At 43.6% G+C, this 17,070-nt stretch overlaps 1 protein-coding gene across 2 annotated transcripts in view; it reads right to left on the bottom strand.

Annotated features, from left to right (window-relative positions):
• Positions 1-17,070, bottom strand: part of LOC117777087 (thrombospondin type-1 domain-containing protein 7A) — a 120,514-nt gene that overhangs the window by 32,369 nt on the left and 71,075 nt on the right. For both annotated transcript variants that reach the window (XM_034611609.1, XM_034611608.1), the window contains exons 10-14: positions 12,414-12,529; positions 11,239-11,374; positions 10,448-10,551; positions 7,578-7,772; positions 6,076-6,342 (exon numbers count right to left, since the gene is read on the bottom strand). In XM_034611609.1, coding sequence (XP_034467500.1) covers positions 6,076-6,342; positions 7,578-7,772; positions 10,448-10,551; positions 11,239-11,374; positions 12,414-12,529 — 818 coding nt within the window. The remainder of the gene's footprint in view (positions 1-6,075; positions 6,343-7,577; positions 7,773-10,447; positions 10,552-11,238; positions 11,375-12,413; positions 12,530-17,070) is intronic.

Genomic DNA, 17,070 nt, shown 5'->3' with positions numbered 1-17,070 from the left:
TCCGTCTCTCCGAGCTGTGGTTTCCTCAGTTTGCCTCCGTACACACATGGTCACACGTGTTGAAAGAGGAGATTCTTCTTCTGAACCTTTTTGCTTTGTGGGATGCAAACGTCCCCCCCCCACTTGCTCAAAGAGAAAGCTAAACAGAGAAAGAGATCAGAACTAGATACTTATTGTTGGCTCGTGTAGCAGCACCGGCCTGTAAATCAGTTTATCCTTTTATTAAGGGAATCGATGAGGTGAATGAGGCGGGAAAGTGGAGTGTCACACTTAGTGCCGAGCCACTTCCTCTTCCTGATGAGGGCTCTTTCAGTCGGCTCGGCCTTTTAACAGTGAGACACATGTCGTGCGACGCTGACTGACTTACTTTGCCGAAAACACACTTTCCCCGCCAAGTGGAGAGAAAGCTGGTTAATCAGTCCTCACAAATCAATCTCGTCAGTGTGTGTGTGTGAGGACATTTCTTCTGTCTTCATGTCTTTAACCTCAAGCTGAGCACGTTCAGCGGGTTCCTCTGCGGCTCCGTCAGGCTTCACTGCTGTGAGGCTGCGTTCCAGACGACTCAGAAATCAAGATGTTCCCCGGTGGAAATGACTGATTTCCAACCTCAAAGTGCTTGATGACAAACATGGCTGACACGCTGGTATATCTGTCTTCGGCTGGTAATTACACATTTGAACTATTAGCAGAGCAGCGTCGACATGACAGCTCCACAAAAGTGAAGCCAAAGCATCTTGAACCTGGTGACTGGCTGCAGCTATAGGTCATAAACCCTGTCTCCTCCATGTTGATGGATGGGGCAGGAAACAAATGAAAAAGTAAACGTCAAATACATTTTTCTCACAGATATCTTCTGTTATTTCAGGTTCTTCCTGATGTATGTTCAAGTGTTTCTGATCAATTTGGTTTTAATTAGTGATTTGATGATGTAAAAATGGAGTAAAACGTAATGATTGACAGCTGAGACTGACTGACTGAATGATTGGTCCATGTGTGTATCAGCGAGAGGCCTCAATACTGCATTGCTTTAATTTAAAAGTGTTAAATATAATTCGCTTTGCCCTTCAGTTGATGCTTTATGATTTACAGTGCGCGCCGCTGTGGGAGCCGCCAATGTTGCGTGACGTCTGGACGGTATGGATCCGCCCCGAGCTCCCGAGGAGAAAGTCTTTGACTTTGAGTGGCGTTCCATTGTGCTCTCTCCAGCAGGAGGCTGGAAAGTCTCGACTGCAGAGTTATCTGGAACCCAGCATGAGCTGCCAGACACAGCGACAGGTGTCCTGCACTGACCGCTGAGCTCGGCCGGAACAAATGGAGGAAAACTAGAGGGGAGACTGGTCGTCATTTGTTTTCTTTGTGCAGAATCTCAGTTTGTCCTATAACTGATGTGGACTGTTTTGACAAGTGATGTCCCCGACTCGAAGCCATGTCAGGTCACGTCCAGACCCCAAATAGAGCGGCAATAAAATTAATAAATAACCCTCGCAGCTGTTTTGCTGTGGTCGAGTTGCTCAAAGGAACAAATGAGACGATGAATCCACGAAGTCTAGTCTGAGTAATAAATACAGACATATTTAACGTGTATTAGACGCTGAAGACCTTTCATACGAGCAAATAAAACCGTGAGACAGGATCTGGAAAGACAATCACTTCACCCTTGATGACTGCAGCAGTGGAAATATGTCACAAAATAAAGAATCCAGTATAAAGTTGGCGAAGGATTAGATTTCTGTGGAGAGAATGTTTACTTCTTGGAGGAAAGCTGAAGGATCAATCTGCTGCCCCCAAACCGATCCATTAAAGCTATTATGATTAGAAAATAAATCATCTGTTAATCCAGCCATGACTAGAATCCTGGCAACACTTTGGCTTCAGCTAAATACACAGTGACACACACACACACACACAAACACACACACACTGGCCTCTACACTCTAGTGCCTCTATGTCCAGATCAACATTAACACCGTGCTGAGTTCAGCATAAGCTCTGAAGTAAGCTCCCCCGACCTCTGACCTCCCACCGTAGGCCCTGCAGTCAAGTGCCGTCACTCTGGATCACCGGACCTGTCACTTATCTTTCCCTCGGAGCAAACACCTCGGTCGACAGTTCACTCGTAGTTCACCTGATATTAACTTGTTAGGTTTCATGCCAAGTTCCCAGGAGGCTTTTGGGCCGAGGCCAGGACGGAGATCACTGGGAGATCATTCTTGTCGTCTTTAGAAGTCAACTTGCAACCTGGATACAAGCTGCTGCTGAACCACCCAGAGCAGTTGTCCCTTCTGTGGTCCTGTGTTCTCTGTGTTCACAGTTTGAACCTCCCAGCGATACACAGGATATGTGCTGGATTCCCTTTAGAATAAACAACTTAGAACTTCATTTTGTCAATGTTGTATTAAAGTAGTAAGTACCTCCTTAAGACGATATGCTATTTTAAAATCCACATCACTCTTATTAACGACATGATAACAACAGCTTCCGCGTATGCTTCCTTCCTTTCTCCTGAGAACTCGCTGTTGTTCCTGTACGTTGGCACAATGTTTAGACTTGAGGACGAAAGATCGATGCCGAAACAGAAGACAACCACTTAACGTGGCAAAGAACAAAAAAGTGCAAAAGATTGATCACTTGCACACTGATCCATTTTGCTAAATTCTCTGACGCTCCATAAATTCTGGGAATCCTTGGCGTTCCTCCCAGAAAACGTTCTAAACTCTTCTAACGATATCCACGATTTTTCAGTTTAGTAGAGGTTGTTTTGACAAGGAAGGATTCCGGTTTGTTTTAAACACGGTTGGTTTAAGAACTGGACGCGACCCAACGTGAGGCAGGACAGTTTATTACAATGTTGTGCCTTTTTCACTGATTGTGTTTATGGTCTCATTAAAGGATTACACAAAAAAATGTACCCTTGTGTTTGGGTCAAAGGATCGAACACGAGAACTCATTGAATTTTGGATCAAGGGGTAGAACCAGGAATTTCTTTCTGTTTTTTGATATTTCTGCTGATTTTTCCAGGGAATAATTCAAGGATCTTTAAATAAAACAGCCATATTTACAGAATTATATGTATATTTATATGTGTGTGCCTTGGTGGAGGTATGCATTCTATTTAACCCATCATTTTGCCGATGGGAGGGGTTGGGACATAACAGTGTTATGTTTTTCAGCCGGATTTCACAAACACTACATATCTCCAAAAACTTGGTGGAAGAATCGGACGTGAGCCAAGAAATAACCACTTTGCTTTCTTTAACATTTATTTCACCAGTTTCCCGGAGAATAATTCATGGATCTGGATTCAAAAATGTGAACAATTTGGTGCAGATCCACACAAAAAAACATGATGTAGTGGATTTTGTAGTTATAGTTTAACTGTGAAGTTTCTTTTGGAGTTTTCTTTTCGACTCTTTTGCTTTCATTATCTTAATTGTGCATTTTCCTGTTGCAGAACAATAAATATCTGAACTGATCAGTTTCAGTAGAGACTTTATGCTCCGTGCTTATCTGCAGTTATGCTCCTTGTTCCTCATTAGATCTTTTTTTTCAAAACTCGTCTGCAACAACAACAGTGTGAATTCAGCTTCACATCATGTCGGCAGCGAGACACAGTTTCAGTCTTGAGTTGTTGCTGTGAGTCTGTTGATTGGTCTCGAGTCCCGACCCCCCCCCCCCGCATCAGCTCTGCCTTTGCCTTGATTATATTCAACATGACAACACACTAATTAGATCTTCTTGTGGCTGCAGTTATTGCCGCGAACTAATAGAATCAGGGAATTTGTCATTTGGATGTTAGTCGCTTCTCGTGCTGCTGATTATTACATCCCTGCTGTTAAGATTATCTTTGACCATTTAGATGGTTAAGAAATACCTTACACACAAATTTAATTAAAACATTTTAAATTAATTACACTCTGAAGTTCTTAAATTGTTTCTCACTGCAACTGTGGTAACTCAGAGCGGCTCTGGAGAACATCCAGTGTTATCGTGCCTTGAAATATTCACTCGCTCTCGTAGAGGAACGAGGCGATCGGAAAAAAGTGAGCAACACCTCAAAGCTGGATCGGGGGTGCACTTTTAATGATAATCCCCCCTTTTAATCTGTGGATGTCGGTGGAATACGGAGATAAGGGTGGCACGGTTCGCCTGATCGACATCACAGCTGAGGGCACTGAGTCAGCGGGAGGGGCCGTGTCTCCTCCTCCATCAAGATTAAAAGTGACGACGGAGAAAATGGCACGGAAGATGAAGGAGGGAGGGGGGGGGCAGAGAGAACGAGGGTAGAGCGACTGAATGACGGGAGAAAGGAGAGATTTTAATGATATCTTCCAGATTCACATGAACTAACGCCAAGACTCTGTTTGTGTGTGTGCACCTCAAGGAATATCTCTCTCTCTCTTTTTTATCAAGCTCAATGATGCTTGAAGATGAATGCATGGATGCACACACACACACACACACACACACAAACATTCACAGAGGTGTAAAGATACACACAGGCTGACAAACACACACACAAACACCACAACCTCATCTTTACACTGCGCACTTCTCACACCCACACTCAGATTAACTGACGCACCCGAATCTGTGACTCACACTCGGAGACTAAAAAGCATGTTTTTATGTGCACAACAACTGATGTATTTATTTGAACGTCTCCCGCTTTCTATTTCACAGCAATTTCCACAACGAGTTTCCGAGCTCGGATTCTTTTCTTGAAGTATTTTGGATCTAAGATCCGACCTCACGACGAGGTGACAAATGATTCTGACATGAATGAGCCGGGGAAACAAGGAGCCTGCTCACGTGAAATCCAGAATCTGAAATGAGTCGCTGTAGCCTGCGTGGGGGTGAGGGGGGTGGGTGTGGGGGGGGGGCGGCGGCTCTCACATGTGCAGAAACAAAATCTTTCAATTCGCATGAATATTCAACAAAACAGAAATATATATTCTTGCATCTGCAGCGTTTCTGTGTTCTACAGTATATTTCTCACCTGAAACTGAAATCGAAACTGGAGAGAGAAATAAATCTGTTTCTGTCGCCTCCATCATTAGTTACAGGTCGATTATAAAGGGTCAGATCACATCTTCTATGAAGGAACTTATTTTTATTACTCAGTTCGACAACTGACTGAACAACAACACATTTGTAAAGATTATCTTACAACAGAGCAAGTTGCAGAGTAATTACCTTGAAATCTGTAGTAAATTATCTTCACACAGAACAAAGTCATTTCTGCAGCAGCGGTTCAAACCCGACACCAAGTCAAAGACCTCACATCCGACTTTAAGCAGTGATTCAAACCATATAACATTTGTTGTATTAATGGAATTCCCCAAATACTGTGTATGATTGTTTTTTATGTGGAATTATTTTTGTATTTAACTTTCCACTGCTGTGAGCACCACAATCAAAAATCCATTTTCCCCCGTGATATTGGAGTAAATGGATTCCGCATGGATAGACATTTCTAGATGTATGTATTTTTTCCCCTGGTGGTCGGCTGTGGCTCAGGAGGCAGAGCGGGTTGTCCACTAACTGAAAGGTCAGCAGTCGGTTCCTGTGCTGCCAATAGAGGCACCGGATGAATGTGTGAATGGCAAAAACTGTTCCAAGACAAGAGAAGTGCTCTTCTGTGTTGTACAAGTAAAACTCCACAGAAAACACTGAAGCTCCTGAAACAGCTCGTCACGAGTTCGACTCCTAACTTCGGGGAATTGTGACGTCGTGCTACAATCATAAAGCCCAAGATTCGCTAGCGGCTAGTCTGGCACGCACACTGAGGAATGACGGAACAGGACACTTCCTACACGCGCTGGAAGTGGTTGACCAATCACAACAGAGTGGACCAGCTGTCCAATCAAACGGGCTGTATCAGGAGGAGGAGCCTTAAAGAGACAGGAGCCAAAACCAAGTGTTTCAGACAGAGGCTGAGAAGAGGAGCTGCAGCAATGGACAGTCTGAGGAGAGTGATGTTTTCTGAACATTAAACCTTCTAAAGTAATAACAATAACTAAAACTATGAGTTTAAATACATGATAATATGTCTCAGACACACACAGACACACTCACCATGACTGTTGCAGCGCAGGGTCTCCACCAGCCTGTTGTCCTGGTCGTAGCACACCATGGCCTGGTAGCGGTAGCCCTGTCCGCACTCCTTGATGTCTCCCTGGACCTTCATTCCCAGGACGCTCTCCACCCTGCCCCCCTCGGGCAGGATGCAGTCCGACCAGTTCCCCACCGGCTGGGCGTTGTACTTATCGCAGGGACAGTACTGGGTCTCGCTCAGCGGATACATCTGCGTGTTCTTGCACTTGTCTTTCTTCTTGCTCCTCCCTGAGGGAGTGGAGAGGAACAGAGATGAGCCCAAACTGCTGGAGGAGAGGTGACTCCACGTGTGAGCTGGTGTCGGTGGATTTCTGTCTCTGTGGGTCTCACACGGAGGTGCCGAGGCTACTTGTTCGGTGTAGTGTACTCACTGACAGCCACGGCAACCTCCGAGGATAGATTACGCTGGAATAATGGCTCCAAGCACAGCGATCTTTCACTGAAGCATCTCGACATTTTTTATCCTGAGACATGTCAACCATCATTGATTGATGCAAAGAAACATTTCCCTTCTGGCACTTTATCATTAGAGGATGTTTCCCATACAAATAAGAACATGTGGAGTCTTTGCTTTCGGGTTCCAGCGTCTTCATCCAGCTGGTTTCACTGCCTTGTTATTTTCCACAAATTCATCTTAAAACAAAACCATGCCTCTAAGCTTTATACTGCTGTGGAGCAATATAGTGTATGTGGCTATAATTTCTCTGCAAAGGTCACATCGATCAATAGGCGGCAGCAGAATATGTTACATGCTCCACTTTTACGATCCTTTTTGAGGAAACTGAATTTGTGCCACTTGTTTTTTTTTATATTGTTATTGAGCTGAGAATACTGACCTTAATAAGAGGAAACAGACTTATTTTATCCACCAATAAAAGGATCTGAGAAGGACAAGCCGACATCTCATATATTCCCCAAATACAACTGGAATTGAGGATAAATCTATAAAACCCACGACCTCATCTCCAAAAAAAACGTGTCAGTGTGCGTCCTGCTCTTTAGCACCGAGGTGAAAGGGTCAAAGGAAACTCCACTTTCACATTCGGGATAAAACAAAAGCTGTTCAATTCCACTTCCTCCCAGTTTAAAGTTGACTTTTCCGCGCCCTCAGGAACACCTTGTGGAGGTGCATTAATGCATTGCACCACTTTCATCATTTGCTTTTTATGGCTGTGATGCACGAGGCAACTCTCCGAGGACAATCTGATGGATAACAAAGGCTGTGGAGTTATTTCAGATTTGTTGCTTTAATCCCACCGGAGCATTTAGCTGGCAAGAACCATCTGAGCAGATTTATGCCGTCGTGTTTCACTTTACTGCGAGTCTCTTGGAAGGTTGCCCGTCAACGTTATGCCCCAAACCGCCTCGTACCTCATCAACACAAACTGCGGCGCAAATAAGCTCGTCTGAGAAAAGAGATTACGGTGCGACGGTGTCCGTGCTGCGGCGCTTTCTGCTCTCACCTATCAACGCCCTCTTCCTGGTGCGGACGCCGACGCAGTCAGCCGTGCAGGAGGAGAACTTGGACCAGTTGGTCAGCTGGCAGTCATCCTGGCAGGGCAGCTGACAGTGCTGAGTGATGACTGGCATGGCCTTGGCGTACTTCAGACACTCGCCGATGTCGGCCTGCGTTCCGTCCAGCTGGCGACAGGACACAGCTGGGACAAGTCGAGGAAGTTGTAAAAAAAAACACAAACAAAGAAAGGCTCCATTAGAATGTGTACAGGCCATTACATCATCTAATGTGTGTTTGTTTCAGCAGACTGATTGATGGACACAGCAGGAAGTGAGCAGAGCAGAATGTATGGTAATAAAGCAAGAAATGAACCCGTCAGAGGACTTATACTGACTGTAAATACATCTGTGAGGTACTTATATTCAACTTCCATCTATTTATATTTATCCTTATTTTACACTTCTTCACCCGAAGAAGGAAGATATCAAACTGTTTGCTCCACTACCACTGGCAGCTTTATTGTTTCGTCCTTGAGACAAATCATCTGGCTTTGGGGGGGAATCCCAAACACGTACAAATGGGAGACAGAGCAGTACAAGGGACAACAACACGGGGACACAACCGTTACAACACAAAAAACAAGAGTAGGGACAAGAAAGACCAAAAGACAAAAGTTAAAATCCTAGACTAGACACAATCCCACACACTAACGTGAAAAAAGGATGAATCTAGAAATAAATAAGGATTTAAATGAAAGGAAATAATGGAAAATCATTACTTAAACATAAGCAGTTTCATACGATGAGAAAAGTAAAGTTATTTATTTAAAGCTATTCCAATCAGAACATGTATTCCTGTATTATTCGGATAAAACATATACAACCAGTTTATGATACGATTTACGACAAGGCTTCATATTAAGCATCTTTATACATAGCATCATATATACAGTATATATACATACTTCTTCTTTTGACATCTCAGTACCTTGAGCTGTTAAAAATACTTCGACACTGAGAGAAATGTGCTTTTATAAACAGAGTCAGTTGATTCGATTAAGACCATTCTCACTCCTACCTGGTACAAAGCCACAGCAGCAGCAGCACGGTGATCTAAGGTTAAAGGGTCTGAAGCTGTCTAATTTAATAGTGCAGCACATTCCGCCTCATTAAAGCACAAATTGCAGGATATAGTAGATCACGTTAATTGGTTTAAAGTGCCGCTGGTAGGTGTAATTTGACACCTTAGCACCTTCAGACGGAGCCGTGCTAGCTGTGTCTCCACGCTCCTGATCTTCATATGAGTAAATATAATCATACGTTGGCTGTATCTTAATTTTAATCGACAGATATGAGAGTGGACTCAGTAAGAAAGCAAATAGTAAGTGACGGTTGAGCTACATCATGTCAACTTTAGCTTTAGAGGGAAACTAAGTCAGTGAAAAATGCTGAAATCCGAAACCATGGTCTTCAGATCAAATCTCACAAGGGGCTAAATAACAAATATCAGAGTATAACAGACACAAATGCATTTTGGTTTGAGGCCCACGAGTCGGTTTGTCTCTGCTTTCATCATCCCATTCTTTGTTCTTTCAATAAAGGGTATTACTGGTGTTGCTGCGATATTTCATTTTCCCTGTGATGCGGACGTTCTGCAGGCCTGTACCTTCATAGAAAAATCAATCTCTAAGCACATTTTTTTGCTGAACCCCCGTGGGCACTGCTATTGGTTTAGAAAGCCTCTGTGTGATGGCGTGTGAGGTCAGGTCTCACCTTGCACGAGTGAGTGTGTGTGTGTGTGTGTGTGTGAAAGACAGAGAGAATTGTACATGTACCCAGTTGTTTTTAATTTAAGTGCCATTGAAGTGTTTCTTTTTCTATTAGGAAAGTTTCTGTCCAGATAAGCAACACGACACATTTTTTCAGAAAACACACAAAGCAGAGAAGACGGAGAGTCTCATTTGTTTTAAGTCAGCGACAAAGAAGAAAAGTCATTTAAAAGTGTCAGAGGTGTGAGAACACGAGCAGGAGACATCAAGCGTCTCAGGGAATCATATCAGTGAAAAGCTGCACAGGATCTGCGACTGTGAGCGAGGTTCAAATGGACCTGGGAGCCTTTTTCATAAATGGACTCGCTCTTCCATCCATTAATGTAAGTTAGTCGAAGAAGACACAGAAATATGAGCACTAATAATGGCCTTCTATAGGAGCTGGAGCATAATGAAATTGATCATTCTGCGTGACTCGCTGAAATTGGATTTTTCTGAAAGCCTCCCAGGACTACATGGTACATCCATCCTCCTTTAAAAGGCGAGAGGAAATACACTTTTTGGTTTTTTTTTTAAAGAGGGACAACCGCAGCTTCTTTAAAGCACCTGTCACGTATGCATGTGCCCGTATAAACACGAAGTCGTGCTGCCGCATGCTACAGCAGCATCTTCTCCCAAATTTCAACAAGAGACATTCCATTAAAATTTCATGACAAGAGCCTGAGGTGTAAAAAAAAAAAAACTGTCAAACAAGTCTCCAGAGATGCGCTGATGCGACGTGAACACATTTCCTTCCCGGACTTCGGAGGATTACATGAAATAAAAATAAGCAAAAGAAGGAAAATAAGTCTCTTGTTGATGTTTTTAAACTTGTTTATATTTGGAACGGAGGTGTCAGCCCCAGTTTGTGTTGCTTGGTGTAAGTGGGAGGACTTGATGTGTGACTGAGCAAATTGGCCCTTTCTCTAAACCTTGGCACGTCCGCCTGCTGCCTGGTGGCTGCGCTCCAGATGCAGCGCAATGAGCAAAGATTGAATTTACGCTGATGAGGGACGGTTCAGAGACGGCTGCAGAGGGGACGTGGGAGACGGAGAGATTGGATTGTGTACCTCTCGTTTGAAGTCCGGGTCCACAGCTCTCCTGCGCTGTGGGACTCTCCTGTCGGAGGAACCACGGCACCAGCTGGCACTTCCTCCATTTATGGGTTTTCCACCTGGTACAAATCAGGACAGTTCGTTCATATCAATGCACTCTGCAGCATAAAGGCCCGATTGGAGTAAAACACTTCACTGTGATTTCTCAGACAATATTAACAATATTTTATATAGATTCAATTACATGTCTGTATTTATAGTTTGTTAAATGTACCAAGAAGTATCACAGAAACAGAGTAGAGTCTAACCAATATGGATTTTTGTGGACATCGTTTCTACATTGTTTATTCTGTAAACTAAAACTTTTCATATCGGCAAACATACCAAACATTATGTCTGTGAAAGACTCGTATCAGCTGATAAATCGGCTCTTAAACAGATATAATAATGCAGAATAATCTTAAATTTAGACATAATCCCAGATATATCTATTGTGCGTTTACTCTAAATGCGATGCAAATATTTTACATAGATTACATACAATGTTAATACAGAGACACATATTCCATGTCATGAGCATTGTCCGATGCAAAGATGGAACAATTCTAATGACGCAATTTCTCGAAAGCCAAATATTGTTGAAAATCTCCCGACATCAGTGAAATCCGCAGACAAAGTTGTCTCAGAAATGGAGGGCAACATTATTACGTGTTTAAATGTGTGCTTGTGTTTCGAGGACGGAGAGAAAGACTCACGTAACTCGCATGATAATCATTATAGTCAGAATCATGAATCAGGGCCCTCACCTGAAACCTGGACAGACTTTGGGGACCTCACAGTCCTTCTCCTCCTCCAGCAGCTCCGGACACTCCTGTCCTCCGTTGGACGGCAGCTGGATGACGAGACGCTTCCTCGACTGCTTGCTCTTCACAGGGTTACCAGCTGTACAGACACACAGACAATTACCGGATTAAAATAAGAAATATCTGCATGGACAAGGGAAGAGTCAGAGTGATGAGCGAGGAAACACTTCTAATGGACTCAGAGTCTAACGTTGCCAAATCCAATTGACAGCTATCACACACAACACGCACGTCTGACTACTCGGGATATCAAGCCAGCAACGATGATGATGGAGAAAAATCCTATTAGAGTTCAGAATTGACTTCGATTAAATTTACGGTATTTACATGTGTGGAGATGCCCTCGAGTCGTTCATTAAGACGGAACGAGCCTCTGGATGGTCCCGAACTCGGCTCTAAAGCTTTGCATGTGGGCGGGCGTGCAATCCTCTGCACAAGGTGAAGGCATCAACAGCATCACATTAAAATGCACGGCCAGCGGCCCAGCATGCTCAGACTGTAGAGATTTATGCCCGGGTGTCAAATGAAGAGGTCATCAAAATATGGACGATAATGATTTTCGGTCGTAAATCGATGTAATGCGTTCGCCCGGCGTCTGAACGCGCCGCCACTGGCTGCCTGACAAAGGTGACCTCATTTTTTTCCCCAGCGTGAAAACAACAACTGCCGCGCAGTCGCCGACACTTGTAGCCGCGGGCGAGTCAGTTTGCCAGGTGTAATGAAAGAGGTCGGAGTGGAGATGGTCGTACGTGTCAATCTGTCAAACTAATCATGTGTAACAAGATGTGAGTGCATGTGTTTGTGTGGTAGTTAATGTGCTTGTGCTCTGTGCAGAGGGTCACGCCTCCGTAGTCTCTCCACACAACTGCACCAGAATAAAGTCATGACCATAAACTATTGTGACCTGTAATATGATAGTTATCTCTGTAAGAATAAGAAACTCTTGTCAAACACTATCTTCTAAATCAAGTAAAGTAAAACTACTAAAGCCAAATGAATCAAGAACCTGAGGAGTAAATAACCTCGACTCCCTCCCCCCTGATCTGTGTGGGGAAGTAAAACTCCACCTCGGCTGGGTCATCCCTCCCTGCTGGTGATTAAAATGTATTTCCCAGTACCTTCGTCGCAGGTGACCGGACACGGCGTCCAGTCGCTGAACGGGGTCACGATGCAATCCTTCTTGCAGGGCAGCTGACACGGTCGCAATGTGCTGGGGCGAGGGCCGTCTGGACACCTGAAGAAACACACACACACACACACACACACACACACACACACACACACACACTCAGCAGGGCTGCAGAGTGACGCTGCTGGGGACTTGTGATGAGCTACATATTCACCAGAAACACAGCAGTAAGAGGTCTGAGGCCAAAACACTGGGTGATTCTTGATTCTGAGGATTTACACTCACCCCCCCAGTAAACACTGTTATTACCACTGAATATAACCAATGGTAAAAACAACCCTTGACTGAAATCACTGGTTTCTGACGGAGAAGACGCCGCTCTCTGGACTCAGAATCTTAAAGATACTGAATTTAAAGCTTGTTTTAAAACTGGGGTAGGAATTTCTTTTCCAACATAATTAGGCGCAGAGACCCTGTAAAAATCTCGTCTTATACACAGATGAAATCCCAAGTGTTTCATATGCATATATTTTTATTCATCACTCACAGGAAGCAACAATTTAACGAGGGGGGGGGGACGGAAGGCTTTGAACACGACTGCCAGATGAACCGAAGTCAGAAAAATAAACCATAAGTGAACACAGTGAATATAGAACATTATAGAGTCAAGGAACTTCTTGATTTGCCTTTTGACATAAAAAAAATCATTGATCATTATCATGACTGCAAAGACGTGTGGTTAATAATAAATAATTATATTTATAATTTAACTTGTGGAAGTATCTTCTACTCCAGAGTAATTGAACTCTCTGTTCGGGTAAATCTGGATATAAAGTACATTTATTAAACTTTAGTCCCTTGTATGTGTTTTTCTTTTGTTGGTACGACAATTAATAGGTTAATAAACATGTGTGTAATATGTGCTTTTAACAAATGGGGAACCAGAAACACAAATCAACATTACAGCACAAAAAAAAAACGACAAATAGGAAAACACAACAGCAAATCACAAGAATCGCCAGTAGCTACCGCCCGGTTCTGTCAGGAGTTAATGTCGTTGTGTTCTGTGATTTGCGATTATATTACATTTTATCTGCCGTTGTGTTTTATTTCCCACTGTGTTATGTGATTTGTTGGTGTGTGTTTTTTCTTTTTGTTGCTGTAGTGTTACTTGTTCTCGTGTTTTTCCGTTCCTCCTTGTTACGTGCACTTCAGGGTCTCCGTAGTCGTGCTTACTGTCAACAGACTTTCTTAAACCTTGTTTTGACGGAATTCTTTACGCAAACTGTAAACCCCCCCCCCCCCAGGTAATTTTCACATAGCAAAGACATTTAAAATGGTGACTACCAGTAATATACACCGTTTATTTCCCCTTGAATAAATATGACTGTGCACTGTCCATCTCTGTATCGCTTGAATACGGAATGTAATTATTCCAGACACAATCTAGGGCAATAACAAGTGATGAAAACCTCTGTAATCACATCCAGTTGATGACTGATGTCCGCCATCTGGCTGACAGCACTTTGAAATATATAAAGAAGCGATGGTCACCTCCCCCAGCGGAGCCCTGGTAAACCTCCAGGAAATGTCCAGCAGCTCTGTACGAGGATGATTTCATTAATTTCTCTCTGCTGAGGAAACTGTAATACGCAGAGCTCCTTAAGGATAAAGCAGCAGATCACCCTCAGCATAGACACTCCCTTGTTCTAGCTGGATTCTGGTATCAGTAAATGATAATCCTTCTGATAGAACAGGATACAGGGTCAGGTCGAGGTTTATTGAACAAGGGTTACGGTTAATCTCCAGTCATTTAAGCACCTAAGGTCCCCGCATATACAACTGGACCAGGATAAATAGAGAGAGAGACCTGCTGGAAGACATCTTGTAATCTGATCTCCTCGATGCTGCGCCGCTGGTTCTCACAGCCAGATGTTGCCGCTCTGTTTCCTCATGTCTGGCTGACGCTACGATCATCTGGGTCAGATTTAATGTTGCTAAGAATGAGCCTTCTCCTCTGGGCGTCCCATGCTCGTTAGCATGGCGTTATCAGGGAAGCGATAGGGAGCCTCACAGGCAAAATGTAATAATGCAACAGTGACACAAGGAGAGATTTATTTTTAATACCAATAGACGGAGCTAAATCCCTCCGGAGCGGAACAAATCCTCCGGTGTCTTCATACAAGCGAACGGTCCCCAGGAAAAAAGAAACAGCTGCCGATTGCAGCAGAGGGAGGATACGTTTTACGTTTTGTGTTTCAGCTGATGCTCACGTCTGCAGAGAAGCGAGTGAACAGGTGTCTCGCTCGAGGACACTTCAACAGGACGTAAAGCTGTTGAAATCCAACCTGTGAACTGACACTGGAGAACTGTTTCTACACTTGAACCCGGTGCTAACCACGGTATATAAAGCTTTTCTTAGCTCAGGTGTCTGTTGAGATCAAGGATCTTCTTATCAAGGCGAAGCTGGCAGAGAATATGGAGACAAAAACAAGCAGCGCAAAGAAAAATACAAGATCTAAACACAATCAAAGTGTAAACGGAAAGGAGAGAAAGGCTATTTACTAGATGAGCAGTCCGATAAGCAGGAAAATGATTAAATAGTTCATATTTATATGCTTTGTTTTATGTCCCTGCGCTGCTCAGAAGTGGTTTATGTCTGAGGATGAGCTTCGTGAACGGACGTGCGCATTAAAGTAATATTTTCATTCAGGTAAAAACACTGAAGTTTAAAAATACAGCTCGACTTTTGCACAACACGCTCTGAATATCAAACATCATCTTCAGACTGCCGGAGTTTTAGATTTCATCTTCTCTGCTTTCCTTCCCCCCCCGTGTTTGTGTGTCTGTACAAATCACACAAACACAAGCCAAAATGTTTTGGCGAGACTGTCCTCGCTGGAAAAACAACAGCATTGATTGTTGGTTCAAATTCCTCACACACCTGGTGCAGGGGGAGAGAATGTAAAGTGTGTGAGACCTCTGGTGTTGTCCGTGTCTCTTCTTGTGTGTCTGAGTTTCCACAAACATCTCTACATTTTTCTCATAACTCAAATTAATATTTAGACAACGTGAGCTGGAGAATCTAAATGTTACAGATTGTTTTTTGTGAATGTAAAAGTTTTGCACAGTTAAAAAGCCCCAAAGTCTGTGGTAAAGACTTTCATTCTTAATTTTGTTTTTCTATAATCGCCTTTGTAACCAATCTGTGTGTTTTACAAGTTTAACATATAGGGCAGTGAGTCAAAGCAGGTTGGAGAGCTTCCACTGCCACAATCCCATCCAGAGTACTTACAGCACAACGCTCGGCTGAAGCCCGTCCATGGGGGTGTGAAAGCTAGTTGTAATACTGTGTTGTCGTTTATGCATTTTTTATTACGTATAAATTTGTTGTTCCACTGCGTCTCCTCCTTTATTTCTCCTGTTGTCATTTCTGTCTGTGACATTAAATTCTTTTATCTTTGCTTGTCACAATGGCTTTATTGTTCGTTCGAAGGGAAAACAAAGTTTATTTACAAGGCGCTTTGGGTATTTTAGCTCAACTGCACAATTTCATATGACACGGTCTCCTTCTTGTGTTTCCCACCAGTTCACATGTGTGTGTGTGTGTGTCACTGTGGAAACGCACTCCAGTGAAATGAATGAAGACGTCCACTAATGGCATCTGTTTTTAACCGACTGGCTGCTTCCAGTCAGTGTCACAATCTCCTAATGATCTTTAAATGTCATGATTTGTTCGAAGTCAAAGACGCACGCAACACGGCACCGGGAGCGTGTCCCAAAGCACAACATTAAGACAGGCAGCTCGACTGATGCCTATGTTCTCTGTGCTGCTATTAGCACCAGTGAGCAGCAGTTTTCTAAGAATGAGCAGATGGTTGAGCAGGATGACGACTGGAAAGTCAAAGCAAAGGACTGTCTGTAGTTTTTAAGAGAGTGGTACAGACGCACGGAAAACAAGGTCTGCTGGGAAAAGATAAGACCCGATTAATTTAATAATCAAAATTACAGACTACACAACAGGAACGTCATTTGTTTAATTTAGCATAAAGCTGGTGCAGCTCTTCAAGGACCCTTCAGAGGCGTCTTTGGCCTCGAGGCCCTTCAGCGATCTATCGGCGTCAAAAAACAAACAGCCTCCGTTAAGAAATCACGGCGGGGAGATGATTGACTGGGTTTAACGCAGCTCCTGTCGAACATCATAACCGCCAAATCATTTCTTTTTACACAAATTCCACAGCATCAATGTGATTATACGAACACACATTCAGCACACAGACTGTCAGAATCAATAAGCAGACACTGTTGTTTTATTCCCCCTCACACCACAACAGCTTTCTCGATAGGATGATCGCAGCCCGAGCCTGAGGCACTGACATATTTGTCTCTGTTGTGTCTCTGGTTTCTATTGGGCTCTGACAGTCAGTGTTTATGTGTGTGTGTGTGTGTGTGTGTGTGTGTGTGTGTGTGTGTGTGTGTGTGTGTGTGTGTGTGTGTGTGACATGCACTCTGCGAGGTTCACTGCCTGAGGCTGTGGAAGGAAGACAGCTCAGATCCATCTGCGAACGAGACGGGGCACATCTGCATAAGCAGGGTGCACACGGCCACGTCTGTTAGTTCTGCCGGGATCCCATGGGTGCACTGAT

The sequence above is a fragment of the Hippoglossus hippoglossus genome, chromosome 16 (genome assembly GCF_009819705.1).
Source record: "Hippoglossus hippoglossus isolate fHipHip1 chromosome 16, fHipHip1.pri, whole genome shotgun sequence".
Taxonomy (NCBI): domain Eukaryota; kingdom Metazoa; phylum Chordata; class Actinopteri; order Pleuronectiformes; family Pleuronectidae; genus Hippoglossus; species Hippoglossus hippoglossus.
Note: the sequence above shows the minus strand (reverse complement) of the source record. Positions and strands in the feature narration are given on the sequence as shown.